We start from the raw sequence: 20,176 nt of genomic DNA on the forward strand, positions 1-20,176 counted from the left end.
GACTCCTATGTCAGAGGACAGCAGGTGGTACAGTCTTCACGTTCCCATCTGCTTCTCTTGTCCGAGTTCCATGGTGGAGGCTGCACATGCAGTAGCATAGCTGAGGAACTCTAAGCTTAGGACACTCTGAGAGGTCAAGGCAAGCTTCCTTGAGCTAACTGATGAAGAATGAGAGGAGTAAACCAGAGCTGGGAGAAAGAGCATTCCAGGCAAAGGGAACCACATGTGCAAAGGCCCTACGGTGGGAGGAAGTGTGGCAACTATAGATACCTGAAAAAGAAGGCCACTATGGTGATTTCAGTATTTTCTGGCTAATGGTGCTGAAGAGAACTAGCTTGTTTATTTTTCCTATTGTAAATGATCTATTTGTTCTGCCTAAATTCTTATAAATTTTTTCCCTTTGCCTTTGAGTGTATTATTTTCATTAGAATTTGTTGTTGTTCATTCTCAAAGAAATTTTCTTAAGACACAGAGTCTCTTAATTCTTGATCACAGCTTCTTAATATATCTTTGAGTATTTTCCTTTTCTATTAGTTTTGACATTTTCTTTAAACATTTGATAAATTGTCATTGTCTGTCTTCATAGTTATATTCGCCCTAAAAATATTCCATCTCTTTTGTTTTGCCTTCCGAGATTGAGACCCTTCCTTATTTTCAGTATTGCTATTTTTACTTTTTTTTTGTTCGTGTCTTAGTTTTGGAAAGGGAGATTTTGGGGACTCTGTACTTTTGCCACTGTCTTTTCCACAGTGTCTGGATCTGTTCTTGAAAGAGCCATTTTGTAAGTCCTTTTCCCCAACTCTTTAAAATTATTTCAAAAAGACATTTTGAGGGGCCAGCCCAATGGCATAGTGGTTAAGTGTGCATGCTCCAATTTGGCGGCCCGGGGTTTGCAGGTTTGGATCCCCCACGCTCACTGACGCAACACTTTTCAAGCCATGCTGTGGTGGCGTCCCATACAAAGTAGAAGAAGATGGGCACGGATGTTAGCCCAGGGCCAATCTTCCTCAGCATAAAAAGAGGAGGATTGGCATCGAATGTTAGCTCAGGGCTCATCTTCCTCACCCTCCCAAAAAAAAAAAGAAAAGAAAAGAAGACATTTTGAGACTCCCCCATGGTTAAAATAACCTCTTCAGTTTTTAAAAGTATTCCATCTCATTACTAAAAATTGTGTTTATTTGTGTATTCAAATTGTAATTATTTGTGGCAAGGGGTTGGGGAACACCACCTTCCCGATTAATAGATGAAATATGTAATCACTCAGGTGTGGTGAATTGAGGGGACAGTGGGAAGACTTCCTATCTCCAAGTACCTCCCCAACTGCTGTGGTACCTAGTATTTCTCCAAAAACATGTCATTGTTGCTCCATTAGCATGAAATTCGTTGATCAGATTTATTTATCTGGAAAGAGGCCACATACTCCTAGATGGATGTGCTTCTACAGAAGGAAGTGGAAGGTAGCACAAGTCTTGGTTTTTCCTACCAGTAGGGAGAGGAAATTAGAACAACAGAAGAAACCACTTTTAAAGATGACTTTTTTTCCCCAGGAAATTTTTTTCTTATATATTGAGAAATTTGGGGATATTTAAGTGTAATTTTCAGTGATATGAATCCTTCAGATAATGTGCTAATTAATTTGTTACCTTCCCTTTACAACTTTTCAACTCTTCCCTGTTGAAAACCTATTCAACAAGAAGAGTTTTGTGAGGGAGTATCTCAGTTAGCAGAGTATCCCAACCAACCAGCAAAGGAATGCAGCCAATTGACCCTCCAAGAGGATCCCCATTGCCATGAGAGAAAAGAGATTCAATGCCTTCTCTGATCATGGGTTTTCTCTTGTTGACTTTTGATCTTAGTATTAGCGGATATGTTACCGACCTCCTCAGCAGAGGCAAAGTAGAAAGACAGAGAAACATGTTCTAGACTAGGAAAAATTCCTGTTTCCAAGTCTCTAAAGAATAACTAATAAAGAAGAAGCAGAAACTTGATCATGATAGTTCAAAATGGGACTCAGACCAAGTTTCACATAGCAAAAAATGTTATTGAATAAATTTTTGTGGTTTTTCAATGTTTTTGGAAGCCTCTTTTTTGAAAACGAATATTTTGAATATTTGTCGGCACTGTGGAGTACAGACACTAAGTCTAGAGATAGAATGATGTTCTTTGTTTACAAGTTGATGGGTTTATCTTCGTTGATCATAATTCCTTGACTCTAAGATGTCTTTGATTATATCACACACCATTATTTCATGTACCACTAATAAAGGAAAAATGGTCCCTATGGAATTCTGACATGTTTACAGTGCTGTAGCGTGCATCCTGATTTCAGAGATGTTCATGTGTGAAAGAATATGCATCTTAGAATCAGTGAGATATAGTATTTTTCTCAAACTGGCAAAAACAGGGAAAATTGATATCCTCAACAGCTTGTCCATATATCTGAGATATTTAACAATGCAGTCAGTAAATAAATTTATGCTTTAAAATTCTATTTACTAGGTATGATATTTCCAAGAACAATCAAGATTATTGATAGAGTACTGTTAATATTCAGAAAATTAACCAAGTGATCTTACATCTATAGAGGATGCCCAAAATTTCCCCTGTCATGTTTTTAAGAATTTACACTATTTGATATTTTCCTTCCTGAGCAAAGCAATCTAGTCCCTGCAGTGCTTCCCAGACCAGGGTGGAGGGACTGCTTCTGTTGTCTTTCCCAACTCTTTCTGCAGCCTTTCGAGCAAGAGTCTCTCATTTCCACTGTTAGGTACCGCTAATCCTCAGAAACAAATTTTATCACCTAACATCACCCCGAATTAAAGTCTAAAGTTCTGCCCACTTGTCACATTTGTGAACATTCCAGGAAATCTGACCCCTGAGCTCATGGTACTGCTATGTTCTCTGGTTTGGGGCTGATCAATGACCTCTTGCTGCAAGATTTAGGCAGCTCCACCTGAGAACCTTATTATTAATATTTATAATGCTAAGATATTATAGTATGTGGGGAATAATATAGTTTTTGCTTGGGGGAAAGGATTTATACATGGTGAACAATTACCCAGCGTCCCACCACCTTTGCCATTGGTGGCGTTTTAGCACGTTTCCTTCTACTTTTTCACCCTATAAATTTTTGCATAGTTGAGATAATTTTCATGTGCAATTTGTGTGATGCTTTTTCACTCATTCTCATGTTATTAAAAGAGTATTGTTAAGGGCTTTTAACCAGTTGATTGTTTTATTCTGCAGATATATTAACTATTCTCCTATTGCTTGTTATTTGGGCTGTATCCATTTTATTTTTGCAATTTTGAACCACGTTAAATGAACATCTCTGTATGCAAATCTCTGTCCACATTTTGACGGAGGGACATAATCAACTTTAATACAATTTATTTGTACTGTTAAATTTCTTTCAAGGGGAAAATAAAAAGGTCATAACAATTTATAACCCAACCAAAGGGATAGGAGTGAATATGAATGGTTGTGTTAAATGTTATTATTATATTAGTTCAAAGTTGAACTAACTGGGACACAGATAGATAAAGTTGTCTTGTTGCTGGTGACACTATCAGTTGTGTGTGGAGCTGGGGATCTAGTGTCCTGTCCACCTAGCCAGTATCTTCCCCACTTTCACCATAGCCTCATAGAAATTCATTATCCTTGAAATTATACCAGGAGGCCAACAGCAGCATAAAAGCTCCTAGTGGTGCCTGGCTTGCTCATATTTGGTCTTCTCCAATAAGGGGTCGGTATGGCCAAAATCACCAAACCAGATCCATGTTTGCCTTGCAAACCAAACAAACACTTCTGTTTTTGTTTTGCTTTGTGTCTGGACTAATTCTTAGCACCTCTTCTGCCTGTGAGCGATTTGTCACTTCCTTCTGTAAGACTGGCACCAGCAGACATGCAGTCTCAGAGGATCCCGGGGAGGAAGCGAGGCCGACCCCCACTTCACTCAACACCTATGAAGATGGCAGTTCATAACCTTTATTCTGCTTCAGCTGGTTCTTTACCAGCAGTGAAGATCCCAAAGAAAAGAGGGCGGAAACCCGGGTACAAGGTACGGCTCCATCATCTCGTTTCTCCAAAGTGGTGTTGGGCTGGGGCATGGGTGTTTGGGCAGAACTCCACTGCACAATGTGATGAAAGGTTGGGAGCTGGGTAAAGACAGGATGAATAAGTTTCTCTCAATGGAGCATGTGACGGACGAGGCCTCATTGTTGCAACATGGCACACAATGCATGCTGTCTCGGTCGTGTGCATTTTTACAAGTGGAGAAAGCAAATTACACCAGATGGGGAAAGTTGTAAGGCGAGCAGATTTTAAGGTCATAGCTAAACACACATTATTAAGCCTTGCATCTAAATTAGTGTTTCAGACATTGAGCTTTCCCCTGACTGTGCCTACTAGGGCGGCTCTTAAAGCCACTTTCCAGAACTCATAAGTCATTTATTTCGGTAGAAGCAGATGATGTTCCTGAGACATTTAAATTAATAATGCGAGCAGGCTGGTGTTAAAGTTTTCCCAAACAAAACCTCAACAAGGGGACTCATGAAAATTCAGGGTGTTAATTCATAGTTTCCTGCTCATAAAAGATGCTGACGTCAAGTTTGGCTACAAGGAGGCATATCAGGCAAAATTTAAATCCTGTGACTCTTTTAAGAATTAATGATTTGGAGAGGCTGGGGGGTGGATAATAAATTCTCTGAAGTAACTGCAAACATATAAAGCAACCCAAACCCAAGGGAGAGCTTCTCCTCTCAGATGGTTTTGAAGAGGCTACTAGAGAAGAAAGAATACTGACCTTGTGTTCCACAAGCCTTTCGAGCATTAGAAAATGAGCTACAGAAGTTTTCTTTCACTTATTTTTCTGGAAATAAAGAGCTTATGTGTTTCCATCTTGAGATCTGAATACTCAAACCAAAATGCAAATTGGCAATTAACTCCCATATATTTAGGAAAACGTATGGAAATTATTTCAGGTCAGCAGAAAGACAAAGCTTCCAGAAAAATTGGTAATGAATTCAACCTTTATCCCTTTGGTTTTCCATAATTCTTCCCACGGCTGGAAAATAAAAATGGTAGGTTGGAGGAAGGTGACTCAAAGTTATTTGGGGGTCATTGGTTTTGGTAAAAGAACCTTTTACTCAGCCATCTCCGGAGGTTAAGTCCTCTGTCACTGGTTATTTTTCTAACAAAGAGAACCTCCTTTTTCTCATGGGCACACCAGCCTCAGAATTGTGTCTCTGAAGCTGGCACAGGTCAGGTCTCCCGGCTCAGCTACCTGTGCAGTTGCCGGAGTCTGGGAGTTGAATCTGGAAGGCTGGAGCAGGGCAGCCCTTCTGTTTATAGAGCCAGGGAGCAAATCCAGGATCTGAAGAAACAGGCTGAAAACTGCCCTCTCCTATTTGGCTTTCTCCTGCTCCCCAGGGAGCTGTGACCCAAGAATGAAAATTACCAACAGACATAGCATTTCTGGGGCCAGGAAAAATGGAAATTCACTGCATGGACTGAACCCGACGTTGCAATTTTCCTGTCTCCTAAAAAGGGCGGTTTCAGTGCTCCTAACACCCAGAGACACCTCAGGCAGGAAGAAAGCTTCAGGGTGGTTAGTTGACAGTACAGGCTCTGCGCAAAGCAGGCTGGTCTTACACTCATGGCTCACAGGGCTTCTTTTCTGTGGACAACACAGCTCTTCCTTGAGTCCACTTCCCATATATTTTGGGAAATGTGTGGGAATTGTTTCAGGACAGCAGCTCCCAGACAGATCCCCAATCATGGGCTTAGCATTCCAGAAGAACGGCTCCAAGCCAGGTGCCAGTCTGCATGAAATTCCCACCCACTCACGATGACATGAGAAAAATAAGAACAGTCTTCATAGAGCTAAAATGATTCCACTTAAACGATCATCCTTTACTCGGAAATATCTGCTTCCTACTATTTTGGTGTGAAAGTTTATTTTATTTTCTTAAATGTTGTATATGGTCAGGATTTGGTAATTTAAAAAAATGTCCTTACTTGCCAAAACAAAGTTGGCAACCTATTAAGTCTCTCCAGTTTTATTTTGACAATTTCTTAGACCCTGAAGCCCCATTTTACCATTAATGAAAGAGTTTTAATGGTGGAGAAGCCGGCAAGGGAACTGTACAGTTTCATTCCATTTACCAAATGGTCACTAATTTGGCAGTTTTAACTATCTAGGACACAGTTGGGGAGACAGAAGTTGTTAAAAAAAATCCTGAGCAAGCGAAATAAGATATTACTTGGTCTACTCTCAATGATCTTGTATTTTATTACTAAGCAAATGCTTCCAAGCCCTCCCTCAGAGTCTATTTACCTTTATTGCAGACGCATTTCTTACAAGCTTGATTATAGCTGTTAAAAGCCTTAGATTTGAAGGGGAAGATATTATGGGAGAGAAGACTGCACACACGGCTGGACACCGAGAGGATAACAATAATTATTGTTATAATTATATGACATTATATTAATAATATACAATAATAAAATATACAGTAATATAAATATTATAAAATAATAAATGACAATTTTGTTATGTCAATAATGATGTTATTATGATATATTTGTACTAACAGTATCATCATAATAAAATGATAGACGTTTGAGCCTTTGGCAGGCTCTTTCCCAGGAGATTCTGAGGTCCCCTGGCTGTGCCGACTGTATCACAGGTCTATGCTGGTTGACATTTGTCGCTTCTTACCTGGTGCCGTCCCAAGCTGCTCTGTCAATCACCCCTGTGCCCCTGAGCATGTGGAAGCTCCCTCTGGTCCAAGTATGGGCACAAGCCTCTCCCTTAAAGACCCAAACACAGCTAACATAGGCTGTGACATTTGACCCCTTCTCTGAGTCTTGAGAATAACAGAGTGAATTACAAGAAGAAAAGAGTCAGTTAGATGTCAGTGCTCCAGCGTCACAGGTCACGCCTCCTTCCAGGGCCCGTCTGGCCATCTCTCTCTCGGCCCTGGCCTGCAGCCACATTGCTGGGGTGTGCTCACTGCTGTGAGAGCATCATTTTATGGCCTGCTGCCCCCTTCTCGCCCCAGTCAAACGAAGCAAAACCTCTTAACATCATATTTTCTCTGAAGAGCCATACTCTGCCATGAAAACAGCCTTCTTCATTATCAAACAGAACACGTATGTCTCAGTTTGAAGCATCTGCTATTGGTTTAGGTCCTTGTTCAGAGGTCAACAGATGGATTTTCCTTACATTTCATGACTAAAAAGACCACTGAGGCCTGTTTAAAGAGATAAAGAGAGAGGGTCTGCACCGAAGAGAAACGCTAGCTTCCATTCTATAGACTCAGCTGATTATAATGTCTTCAAATAGTGGGATTTCCAGTTTCCATGTCTTTATTTAAGCAGGAAGAAAAAAGTGCTGGATTTTTAAAATAGTCATTTGTCCCCAATACATAATAATAATAATCAATGCTAACAGCAATAATAGTCATACATAACATTTATTGAGCATTTCTCAATAAATGGGCCCGGGCCTAAGCACTTTATGTATATTTTCTTATCTGATCCTTGATAGTTTGATAGTGAAGGCAGTCAGGAAAATTGCAGGAATTAGGCATGAATTGACCAAGCCCCAGAGCCTGAAGCCACTTAGTTTCAGGCCAGCAGCACTCTACACCCTGGCAATCTCTTTGTATTATTGTTCAGAGTAGTAGTTCTGCTTCTTGATTCAAAAAAGAGTAAATTATGTTCTGTCTGCTCCATTTAATGAGCTAAGAAAAGTGTAACATATTCTAGAAAGAGTATCATCCCTGAAATATTAAAAACAAGTGGTTAAAATGTTCTAAAATGTTAGTCATTGTATCATTCAGGATACAAATTCAGCTGCTGTAACAAAGGCCAAGTAACAGTAGCTTAAAGAAGATAGAAACTAATTTCTCTCTCGTATTAAAGTCTGAGAAGCCCATCTGGGGCTGACACAATGGCTCCATGGTGTTGGGGACCCAGGCTCCGTCTATATTGTTGCTCTGCTATCTTAACACAAAGTCTGTACCTCATGCTCTAAAATGGCTCCTCCAGTTTCCACTATCCCACTAGTCCAGCCAGCAGATTGGGGACAGAGATAGTGGAAGGCACATCTTTCCCTTTAAGGACCCAACCCTTAAAGTTGCACACACCCCTTTCTCTTGCATCTCACTGGCTGGAACTTGGTCACTTGGCCACACTTAACTCCAAGGGAGGCAGGAAAATGTAGTGTTGAGTAACCAGGTAATCAGTTAAAATTCAGGGATTCCACTAATAAAGGAAGAAGGGAGCGTGGATATTTCAGAACAACCAACAGTCTCTGCTAAGTACTTAAAGGACAGTCTTCTGTTAACTGGAAAATTCACTTTATAAAGAAAGTAATTCTCTAATAAACTGGGGTAAATGAAACATTTTATTTTGTTCCCTCTTTCTTACTGTCATCCTTTCCTTCCCCCCAAAAAGTGTATGTTCTTGGCATTGTGTAATAAGGAAGTCAAGTTCACAAAAATCTCAATGAAGAGAATGTTCAAACTTAAGTAGAAAGGATTTTGTTTGTTTGTTTCAACACTTGTTTAAAACCTCTTTCTAAAATATGTTTTCATTAGAACTGTTGAATTGGCTTCAATGCTTCTTTGATTATCTAGATCTTGTATTGCCTTCGAGTCAGATTTATAAACACCAAATGAAGCTTAATAGTATGTGAGGGAAGAATGGGCATCTAATAACCCTTCCTGTGCCTATTTTCAAGGCCCCCCCTTACTATTGGTAGGTATGGAGAGCCACCTGTGCCCCGTGGGGGAAATTGATTACACAGGCACAAGGCAGGGGCCATTCCCTCGGGCTGAACAATGTGTGGCACGTAGGGTAGGGACTGTCTCTCTTGCAGTCCTCTGTTGCCCCACCCCCACCCCAGGGCTGGAGCAGGGGTCAAGGTTGAGGCTCAGCAGCGGGTCTGGGGCAGTGGTATGCTGGTAAATGTTTCCCAACAGCATTCTGCGTATAACTCCGGCATAAATGTTAGTTGATATTTTTGCTTGTGTTAAGAAGTAAGGGAAATGTAAACAGTGAAGTTGTATGTTAGACCTTTGCTCATTTGTCAAGGATGTGATTGACTTCTTTGCTGAATTGGATAATATTTTGTGAAAACAAAAAAATATTTCCACTTTTTATGCTATTCACCATATAAGGGCTACAGACAAGACAAACTTTTAAGTTTAATTTGTGTTTTTAACATTTTTCCCCATCACTTTCTTAAATCTATAGATCAACAAAATAGTAAATCCAGCCCTAACTTGTAGCATTTGCCAATTTTCAAGGTGTAAATATTCCCAACATGGTCAATTTCACCAATGTGATGCCCCGAACATGGAGTTGGGACAAAATGTGCAGCAGCACGTTCTTGCGTCTGTATTTCCGCACAGATGCAATAGCAAAATAACTAGAAAGTGATGAGTTTTGAGTATCTGTTACCTTTGTTTTACACGTATTTTATTTAATTAATACTCTGTAAGTGTACATACTTTAATTTTTAATAATCATTCTGTTTAACAAACAACTTGCAATATTCCTGAAAATTTAACAATCATCCCTTGTGGACCAATATCAGTCAGTTCCATCTCCCCACTTCTCTGAGTTCTGCTATGCACAGGATGCCTGTAACCGGATGTCCCATGTCCCCTCTCTCATCTGCAAGGCTGACCCCATGCCTGCTGATGCATAGAACTTGGCCCCCTCACCAGGTTCTGTAAGAGATCCAACCACACCAAGCATTCCTTGAAATGTGTGGTCTCTCCTAAAGATTGTTGGGGTCAGAGGGCATAGTGGACAGCATTCCATTAAATAATTCTCAGGGCCAGATCTGTTTTTCTGAATTCCACTTTATCCAGTGATGACGTTTTTTGTTTTCCTTTTTCTTCCTTCTCCCTCCTGGTACCCGTGGAATACTGGCTTCATTTTCTCCTCTCTTGGCTTCCCTCCATCGGGAGGAAATTAAGCCATTCTTCCTCACCCCTGGCAAAGCAGCCCCCTATTCCTCCCTGGCTGCACTTCACCAGTTTCAGCACCTTTCTGGGCCCAGAGGAGAATCTGAACCCAACACAGAGTTGGTGGGAGAAATTCCCACCCCATTTGCAACTCTGAAAGGCACAAGAGAGCTGGACCATTCCCCTCCCACCTCCAAGCACCCCCTTCTGTCTTCATTGTGATGCAGGCAGTATATTGTATTAGGGTAATTTTGTTTTCCTAGGGAACTTTTAGTGCAAAGGTGGTTTAACTAGGATCCCAGATTTGACTGAGGAGCATGTTGCTGAAGCAGGCCTCAAGGCCAAAGGATACTGGCCCCTCCATCCCTTGAGTGTTTAATCTCTCCTGCAAGTGCAGGGAGAAAAGGGTATGGGTAGATCCAGAAACAGCCTGACTCCTAGGAATGGAATTACGTCATTGGCTACAAACTTGTTGTCGGAGCTGATTTGCATTTCCAACAGGCAAGTTTTTAGACTAAAGTCCGGGGTTAAACACGGTGAGGTATTCAATTTCCTGTGACTCTGCTCCCCACAGCATCTCCTCAGAACCTGAAGGAGTTTTTTTTTTTTTTTTTTTTTTTTTGTGAGGAGATCAGCCCTGAGCTAACATCCGCCAATCCTCCTCTTTTTTTTGCTGAGGAAGACGGCCCTGGGCTAACATCGGTGCCCATCTTCCTCCACTTTATATGGGACGCCGCCACAGCATGGCTTACCAAGCAGTACTTCGGTGCGCGCCCGGGATCCGAACCAGCGAACCCCGGGCCGCCACAGCGGAGCGCGCGCACTTAACTGCTTGCGCCACCGGGCTGGCCCCATGAAGGAGTTTTGTATGAAGAAAGAGTGCTAGTCTAAAGGAGGAATGTGCCCCCGAGGAAAGCTATGGACAAAGTGATCCTTCTCAAATACGGGGGGGCAGGAAGGAAGGGAGGGAGAACATGATTCCAAAAAAAAAAAAAAAAAAATCTAGTATATTAGTTTCCTAGGGCTGCTGTAACAAAATACAACAAACTGAGTGCCTCAAACAGTAGGAATTTATTGTCTCACGGTTCTGGAGGCTAGAAATCTGAGATCAAATTCTTGGCTGGACTGGTTCCTTCTGAGGGTTGTGAGGGAGGATGGGTTCCAGGCCTCTCTCCTAGCTTCTGGTGGCCTCAGGAGTTTCTTGGCTTGTAGATGGCATTCTCCTTGTGTCTTCACATTGTCTTCCCTCTGTAGTGTCTGTTTCTGTGTCCAAATTTCCCCTTTTTTATGGACACAGTCATATTGGATTAGGTCCCATCCTAATGACCTCATCCTAACTTGATCATCTGCCAAAGACCCTATTTCCACATGAGGTCACACTCACAAGTACTAGGGGTTAGGACTTCAACATCTTTTGGGGGGACACATTTCAATCCACAGCATCCAGTACAATAATCTTTGTCTTTTAAAGAGGCGTTTAGTCCATTTATGTTTAAAGAAATTTCTTGGGTTTAAGTCTATCTTATCTTGTGTGTTCTGTTTGTCCCACTCATTCTAGGTTTTTCCGACCTGTCTTTCCTGCCTTCTTTTGGATTATTTCTCATTATTTAATTTTTTCTTTTCTGATCATTAAAAGTTAAGCACTCTGTTTTCTATTGTATTACTGATTGTTCTGGAAATTATGGCATGCTTACCTACTAGGTTTCTAAAGTCAATCTCACCTTTACTTCTTCCTAGGTGATACAAGGACCTTGGGACATTTTAACTCCATTTATCTCTCCACCTGTATAATATTTTTGTCACACATTTTAATTCTTTTTTGCTTTTTTAATCCCTCAAGATATAATTACTATTGTTTTATAGAGTCATTTTCATTTAGATTCACCTGCTTGTTTAGCACTTTATTCTTCATTGCTTTTTGCGTATCAGACCTTCCACCTGGGGTCACTTTCCAGTTTCCTGAAGTACATCTTTTAGAAGTTTCTTTAATATAGGGCCCCTATTCTCTTCCCTTTTGTTTTCTGGAATTATCTTTATATTACCCTCATTTTTGGAAAAAAAATTTTTTTCTCAGTGCAGAATTCTAGGTTGTCAGTTATTTCCTTGCAGCACATTGAAGATATTCTTCCATTTGTCTTCTCATGTCCATTATTGTAAAGAACTCAGCTGTCTATCTAGCTTATTTGAGTGTTCCCTGGAAGACTTTGCATTTTTAAACTAATTTTAAGACTTTTGTCTTTGTCTTTGGTGTTCTACAATTTTACTCTGCTATGTCTACCTGGGGATTTCTTTTTTATTCATCTTATTTCGAATTTATTGGGCTTCCTGAATCTGTGGATCAGAATCTTTCATCAGCTCTGGAAAATTCTGAGCCATTATCCTTTCAAATATAGTCTCTGTTCCATTCTCTATAACCTTTCCTTCTGGAACTCTACTGTTAGAACTTATCATATTCACTATGTCTTTTAACCTCTCCTCCATAGTTTTCATCTACTTGTTTCTATGCTACTTTTTGGATAATTTCTTCTGACACCTCTTCCAGCTCACTAATTCTCTCTTTAGCTATATTAATACATTGTTAAATCTGTCCATTTAATTTTTAGTTTGTTACTGTATTTTTCATCTATAGAAGTTAAATTTGGTTCTTTTTCAAATTTGCTATGCTATTTTTTATAGTTTTCTGTTCTCCAGAGATATTTTCAAGTTTGTCTTTTATATCTTTATATGTAGTATCACAGTTGTCTGTGTGTTGAAGATTGCATTATCTTGAGTATTTGTGGGGTTTTATTGCTGTGTGTTTTTATTGCTCATTCTTGCTTTGGTTCCTTGGTTCTTTGTGTGTTTGGGTATTTTGGGCTGTGTTATTCATTGACTTTGAAAAATTATTGTGGGACTTCTTTGAGACCTTTCTCCATGGATGATTTGTGTTTGCTTTTCCAGGTACCTGGGGGGACTGCCAGATTGGGTAATTTTTAAACTAAATTCACAGCCTGAAGTTTTCTTGATTACCCAAGTTCTGTGAATTTGGGTTGCTAATCTGTGTGAGGTCTGGCTTGTAGCAACATCTTCTCAGGGATTCTTCACTCTGCCCCCGCCTCCCCAGCCCCCCCTGTGTCAAGGCAACTTTCCTTATAGTCAGATGTGGGTGGGGGTGGGGCAGAACAAATTTACAGCTGGCTCACACTTACTCTGAGGTTGTAGCCCTTTGGGTGAGCCCTGGGCTCCACAGCAATTCCCAAGGTCTAGATTTCACCTATATTTTGACCTGATTATTCTTTATACATTGTCAGCTACTCTGGACTTTACCTAATCTTACGTTTTATCCATTATTCGTTGTTGTTTTCCATTGATCCAAATAACCTAGTTTTCTATATTCCCAGAAACAGAGCTCCAAAAAATTTAAGATGCCACATATCTTCTTCTTCTTTTTTAAAGTTTCAGGTGTACATTATTGTTTATCAGTTTCTGTATAGACTGCATCATGCTCACCACCAATAGTCTAATTTTTATCTGTCACCATACATATGTAGATGCCACATTTCTTCTAACCAACATTTAAAATATGGTACTCAGGCTGGTTTTGTCTCAAATTCTTTAATGTTTTCATGAATGGTAGTCTAATGCAAGATACATACACAATCATGAGTTGGAAGAGAACTTAGAAACCACAACTCTACCCCATTTAATGGCTTTGGAAGATGAAGCTCAGAAGCATTGAGTGAGTTGCTCAGAGTCCCATGTGTGTTGGTGGCAGAACCAGGATTAAAACCCTAGTCTTGTCTCTGAGCCCAGTGTTCTTGCCACTCCCCTGCAGTGTGTTGAGCAATGTGTAGTTGACGACTGAAATCATGCCAATTCTCAGCATCCATTTCCCGGAGGAGGAAAAGTCTATGCTCTCCTTCTCCTCATGTCCTCTCCCACAAGTTCTGCACAGAAATTTACCTGTCCCGTTCTGAAGGTTTATGGCTTGAGTATTAGAAGAGGAATGTTTTGAAACTTAGAGACAGAGCCAGTGTTATTGCTCCCCCAAAGTTAACTAAACCAGTAACAAACAAAATGCTAATATTTTAAAACTAATATAGTAAAAATATACTATCAAAACAAAGTTTATTTGAATAAATCTAGAAGCTATCCTTGATTTTGTACTTTCTCTCACCCATCACCTTAATTCCTTCTCCAAAGTACATCCTGAATCCAACCAGTTCTTTCTGCCTCATTTCTTCCACCCTAGTTCAGCCACTAGTGTCTCTCCCGGGGCCATTGATAACCTCCTTACTAGCGTTCTTTTCTCCACTTTGCTTCCCCTCATCCGTTCTCCACAGCAGTCATATTTATCTTTATAAATCAAAAACTAGGTTGTATCTTCCCTTGCTTAAAATCCTCTAATTGTTTCCATAACTCTTAGAATAAAATCCAAACTTGTAACCTAACAGTACTTGTTTACTAGGACGGCTGTAACAAAGTACCACAAACTGGGTGGCTTAAAACAAGAATTCTGGAGGATAGAAGTCTGGAATCAAGGTGTCGGCATGGCCATGCTCTCTCTGAAGCCTCTAGGGGAGGATCCTTCCTTGACTCTAGGTGCCTAGCTTCTGGTGGTTGCCGACAATCCTTGGTGTTCCTTGGCTGTAGACACATCACTCCAATCTCTGCCTCCATTGTCACATGGTGTTCTCCCTGTGTGTCTGTGTCTGTGTCAAATTTCCCTCTTATAAGGACACCAGCCATTGGCTTTAGGGCCCACCCTAATCCAGTACAGCTTCATCTTAACTTGATTACGTCTGAAAAGACCCTAATTCCAAATGAACTCATGTTCCCAGGTACCCAGGGTTAGGACTTGAACATATCTTTTGGTGGGGGGCACAATTCAATCTACAAAACATGATCAGGCCCTGACCACCTAGCTAACCTCATCTTGCCTCATTTTACCTCTGGCCCACAATTCCGCCACCATGACTTCCTGGTTCCTTGAAGAAGCCAAGATTTAGAAGGTTTACACTGGCCACTCTGTCTGCCTGGAAAGTTCTTTCTCCAGTCACCACAGACTCCCTCTTGCCATTCAGATCTTGATATAAACATCACCTCCTTATAGGCCTACCCTGGTCACATGGTCCATTTTCATCGTATCACCATATTTTACTTTTGGGAGTAGTACTTATCACAATTTGACATTTTTGTTGTGCGTTATTTGTCTGCTTCTACTACAATATTAGCTCACTGCGAACAGACCTTATCTCGCCCATTCACAGCTGCATCTTCAGCACCTAGAACACAGTAGGTACTCAGTAAATATTTGTTGAATAAATGACCACCTGATGGAATGAATGATTTTTTTCCTTTTTAGACTTAGCTTAAATGATTCAACTTGGCAAGGGCGGCTCCTGCTTAAGCAACACCTAGCGGCCATTGCAAGATGCACTGGGAGCATGTTTCTCAGAGGGGATCATCTGCGAGGTAGGAATTAGGAGGGTAGGTTTGCAAAGAATTGTGAAGATGTGATCCCAAGTGATAAGTGGAGAAAATGCAGATGGGTCCTAGAAAAGATGGGCAATTTCCCCCTCCAGCCACGGCAAAATGAACAAGAAACTTGGAACTCATTTGCATTTCTGGAATTTCTAATAATAACAGTCATAGTACTAACAGCGATAATGATAATAAACATTTATTGACTTCTCACTGTGCGTTAGCCCTATACCAAATGTTTACGTTTAATTCTTTCCACATCCCTGTGAGGAGGTATTGTTAGCCTTACCTTACAGATGAGGAAAGGTGGGTTCATAAGTGACGAGACTTAGGACAGAGTTAGTGAGTGGCTGAGCTGGACTTTGAACACAGATCCAAAAGTTAGTGTTCCGTTGAATGTGCCCACTGCCACCCCAAACTTATTTTTAAATTTTGCTTTGTTGGTTCATCCTCTGCTAATGTGCAGGCAGCCTCCACACATCTTCATGTTCCCCCAACCACATTCTCTACCTCCCACTACCAACCTCTTGCTGTCAATCTATCAAACACTGTTTAGTTAGTATTTCTGTTTCTACCACACTTTCATATTTCTAGAAAAATATTTGAATTTTACATCAACTGACCCCTACTCCTTTAGTGTCCCCTGGCCACACATCTCAGTTTGCAAACAACTCTTTTCAGTGATTCTCTAGCAAATGTCTTAGAGAAGACATTTCCCCTGAAAGACAGCTGGAGCAAGAAACTCTCCAGGCCCTCATTTTGGATCTGTAAACGGAAAAAAAGATGAGCTGATCCCAGATTCCCCAGCCCCCTTTGGTTGAAACTCCAGCTGGCAGGGACCAATTCTTTGCTCTTCTGCTTCATCCCACCACGGTACTTTAACAAGGCAAAGCACAGCCCCTCCAGCCACGGTTGGCAACCATGCCCTGGAAGAGGAGTTGCCACGCCCACTTGATTGAGGTTTTGAATTTCAGGTAAAGGTGCCAACTTTGTCAGCATCCATACAAAGTCATTGGCTTTGAAGGCCAAGGATTAGCTCCTGTATGTCGAGCAAGGCATCCCGGGCAGCAAATGTTCTTCCAGTCTTATGCTGCCAAGAAAGAGGCCTCTCCTCCCTCCTTCTCCATTTTACCCAGCTTATTCTGCCTGGTCCTGTTTTCAATATTTTAAAAATAAACTATATTTTAGAATAGTTTTAGATTTGCAGAAGAGTTGCAAAGGTAGAACAGAGAGTTCTCACAGACCCAGCACCTAATTTCCCCTATTACTATGGTACGTTGCACAACTAGTGAACCAATAGTAATACATTATGATTAAATAATGTCCATATTTTATTCAGGTTCATTAGTTTTTCTGTATTCTGTTCCAGGATCCATCCAGGAGACCACATTACATTTAGTTGTCATGTCTCCTTAGGCTCCTCTGGGCTGTGAAATTTTCTTAGACTTTCCTTGGTTTTGACGACATTGGTAGTTTTGAGGAGTATTGGTCAAGTATTTTGTAAAATGTTCTGCAATTTGGGTCTGTCTGATGTTTTTCTAATGATTAGACTAGGGTTATGGGTATTTAGGAAGAAGATCCCAGAGGTAAGGTGCCATCCCCATTACATCATATCAAGGGCATGTACTATTGATGTGGCTTGTCACTGTGGATGGTGACCTTGATCACGTGGCTGGGGTGCTGTTTGTCAAGTTTCTCCAATGTAAGGTTACTTCTTTACCCGTTTCCATACTGCCCTCTTTGGAAGGAAGTCACTCTGTGCAGCCCATACTTAAGGAATGGAGAGTTATGCTCCACAATAAATTATTTGGAATTTTTATGCATAGGAGATTTCTCTGTTTTAGTCCATGTATTTACTTAGTCAATCACTCATTTTGTGTCAGTACAGAGCCGTGGATATTTATTGTATATCCATTACTAGATTCTTCATTTGTTGCTCATATTGCCCCAGATTTGGCCATTGGAAGCTCTTTCAATTGGCTCCTGTGTCCCTATGACCTACCCCCACAATTATGTGTGTGTGTGTGTGTGTGTGTGTGTGTGTGTGTGTGTGTTTAGTTAGTACTTTCTTACTTTCTGGCACAGCAAGATGCTCCAAGCTCATCTTAATATTTCCTTGCCTAGTCCTCGAATTAGCCATTTCTCCAAGGACCATTGCTTCCTTTTATTGGAGAGTAGTATTAGAAAGCAAGACAGGAGCATTCTGTTTTATTTTGTCCATTTAAAAAACAAAACAAAACAAACAATTAAAAAAAACCAGCAACAAAAAAGTCAAATGCCCTGCCAGAGAACAGCTCAGATAGGTTGGGGCACACAGAGAGCTCCTCATCCATACATGGGAGAGGCACTGACAGACTGGGCCCCACATCACACCAAAGGGACATTCCCAGCCATTGGGCTCATATCTATTTTAGGACCTTTCTAAAATCATGGGTGACTCCCTTTTCTAGGCTAGGTTATTTTTATTCTTTATATTAAGCAACGAGATAGAAATTTCAGAATGCTAAGTCAAAGGGTATTTCTACCGATGATTTATTCTCTTACCAAAAGAATATTTTTTAAAAGTCATATACCACCCATAGCTGCATGAGATTTCTTCTTTGTTCAAAAGTCCCAGTAGTTTTAGAGGTTGGATGGATGCAGAAGGTTTTCCCTGCAGCCAGCTGACTTATTCTAATCCCTTTAAATGCTTCACCAAGGCAGAAATGATAAGCAGAAGTAACAGACAATTACATTACTTCATTTGAGGTGGGCTTAATGGACAGATCCCTCTCTAATAAGTATTAAAATAGTGAGCAAGTGTTAGATGTCAGCATCATTATGAGGTTTACATGAACAGTAACAGTGCCTGAGTATATAAGTCTTAGCTGCCATCATCATCGTCGTGGTCATCGTTGTCGTCATCATCATCATCATCATCATCATCATCTTTTAGGGAAGGATCACAAAGATCTTTGTGTGATTTACTTAAAGACCACAGGGGAAAAAATGACAACTTGCCAATTCTGTTTTCTTTCCCCACCAACGTTGTTGTCTGTATATTGGGAGTCAGAGGGCTTTAAACCTGTAAAGGTGGATTCAGCCAAGGGTCTTTCACAGCCTGATGCCCAAAGTCCTCAGGGATGGTCACTACCAGCGTCTCCATCACAAGCTGTGCAGAGCAGCATATCATTCCTAGAAAGACCATCAGGGGGACCCTTGGTGCATGATCTGGGAGAACAGGGCAGGGCACTGCCCTCGTCACACTTGTCAGATGAGGGAACCATACCAAAGTCATGGTGACAGTCACAGCAGGTTTCTGATCTACTCCTCACCACTAAGGTTTCCTTCAAATTATTTTTATAATATTTAGCAGTGTATTGCTACATGATGGGCTCTTTAATTTTTCAAATGCTAAACTCAGAATAAGGTGAAATCTCTATTGTTAATTGTAGCTTCTGATTAATTAATACAGGATCTCTCTCAAGAGCCCCAGATTCTGCACCTGTATAGCCCTGTGCAGCCAATGTGCTCCCTTTCGACTCGTCTCATTTTAAATTCATTTCCACACATCTCACTGTGCTCTCAACGTGGGTCAGCAGCCACACTCCATTCCCCTGCTCTTCCCACCCTCACAGTTCATTAACACGCCCTCCTCCTCCATCCACACACTCAGCTTTCTGCCTCACTGAGAAAGTAGACATCATCAGAAGAGACCTGTAAGCTGCCACCCCCACGTCCACCCACCCCAGCATCCAGACTCTTATAGTCCGCCCTCCTTCCTAATGCAGTAGATGAAAGGTCTGCATTTCTCTCTAAGGCGCTAGCCTCCTTTATTCACTAAATCTCATCCCCTCTTACCTACTCAAAGTCCTGAGGACAGCAGTTCTCCACTCACCGCCTTGTATCACCAGTTTTTGCCTCTACTGGATTATTTCCATCAGCATTAAAATGCTGTTATTTCTCCCATCTCAAAAAAAAAAAACAAACCGAAAAAATCCTAAAAATTTTTTTTAATTGTGGTGAAAAATACATAACATAAAATTTACCATCAATCATTTCTAAGTGTACCGTTCAGTAGTGTTAAATATATTCACCTTATTGTGCTTCGATCTCCAGAACTTTTTCACCTTGCAAAACCGCAACTCTATACTCGTTGAATTATAACTATCCATTCTCCCCTACCCACAACCCCTGGCAACCACCATTCTACTGTTTCTATGAATTTGGCTACTCTAGGTACCTCATATAAGTGGAATCGTACAGTGTTCGTCTACCTGTGACTGGCTTATTTCACTTAGCATAATGTCCTTAAGTTTCATCCATGTTGTATCATGTGTCAGAATTTCCTTCCTTATTTTAAGGATGAATAATATTTCCTTGTATGTATACACAACATTTTGTTTATCTATTCATCTGTTGATGGACATTTGTGGTTGCTTCCACAATGACTGTTATGAATAACGCTGCTGTGAACATGAGTGTACAAATATCTCTTGGAGACCCTGCTCTCAATTCTTTTGGATATATACCCAGAAGTGGAATTGCTGGATAATTCTATTTTTAGTATTTTGAGGAACGTCCATAATGTTTTCCATAATGGCTGCACCATTTTCTATTCCCACCAGCAGTGTACAAGTGTTCCAATTTCTCCACATCCTCCTCAACACTTGTTATTTTTTTTCTTTCTTTTTGATTTTTTTGATAGTAGCCATCCTAATGGGTGTGAGGTGATATCTCATTATGGGGCA

At 40.7% G+C, this 20,176-nt stretch overlaps 1 protein-coding gene across 1 annotated transcript in view; it reads left to right on the top strand.

Moving 5' to 3' along the window:
• Positions 1-3,851: 3,851 nt before the first annotated feature.
• Positions 3,852-20,176, top strand: part of SCML4 (Scm polycomb group protein like 4) — a 62,115-nt gene continuing 45,790 nt past the window's right edge. Inside the window, exon 1 of the mRNA XM_058566518.1 lies at positions 3,852-4,060. Within this exon, the coding sequence (XP_058422501.1) occupies positions 3,905-4,060 (156 nt within the window). The 5' untranslated portion in view covers positions 3,852-3,904. The remainder of the gene's footprint in view (positions 4,061-20,176) is intronic.

Source organism: Diceros bicornis, chromosome 23, assembly GCF_020826845.1.
Source record: "Diceros bicornis minor isolate mBicDic1 chromosome 23, mDicBic1.mat.cur, whole genome shotgun sequence".
Classification (NCBI taxonomy): domain Eukaryota; kingdom Metazoa; phylum Chordata; class Mammalia; order Perissodactyla; family Rhinocerotidae; genus Diceros; species Diceros bicornis.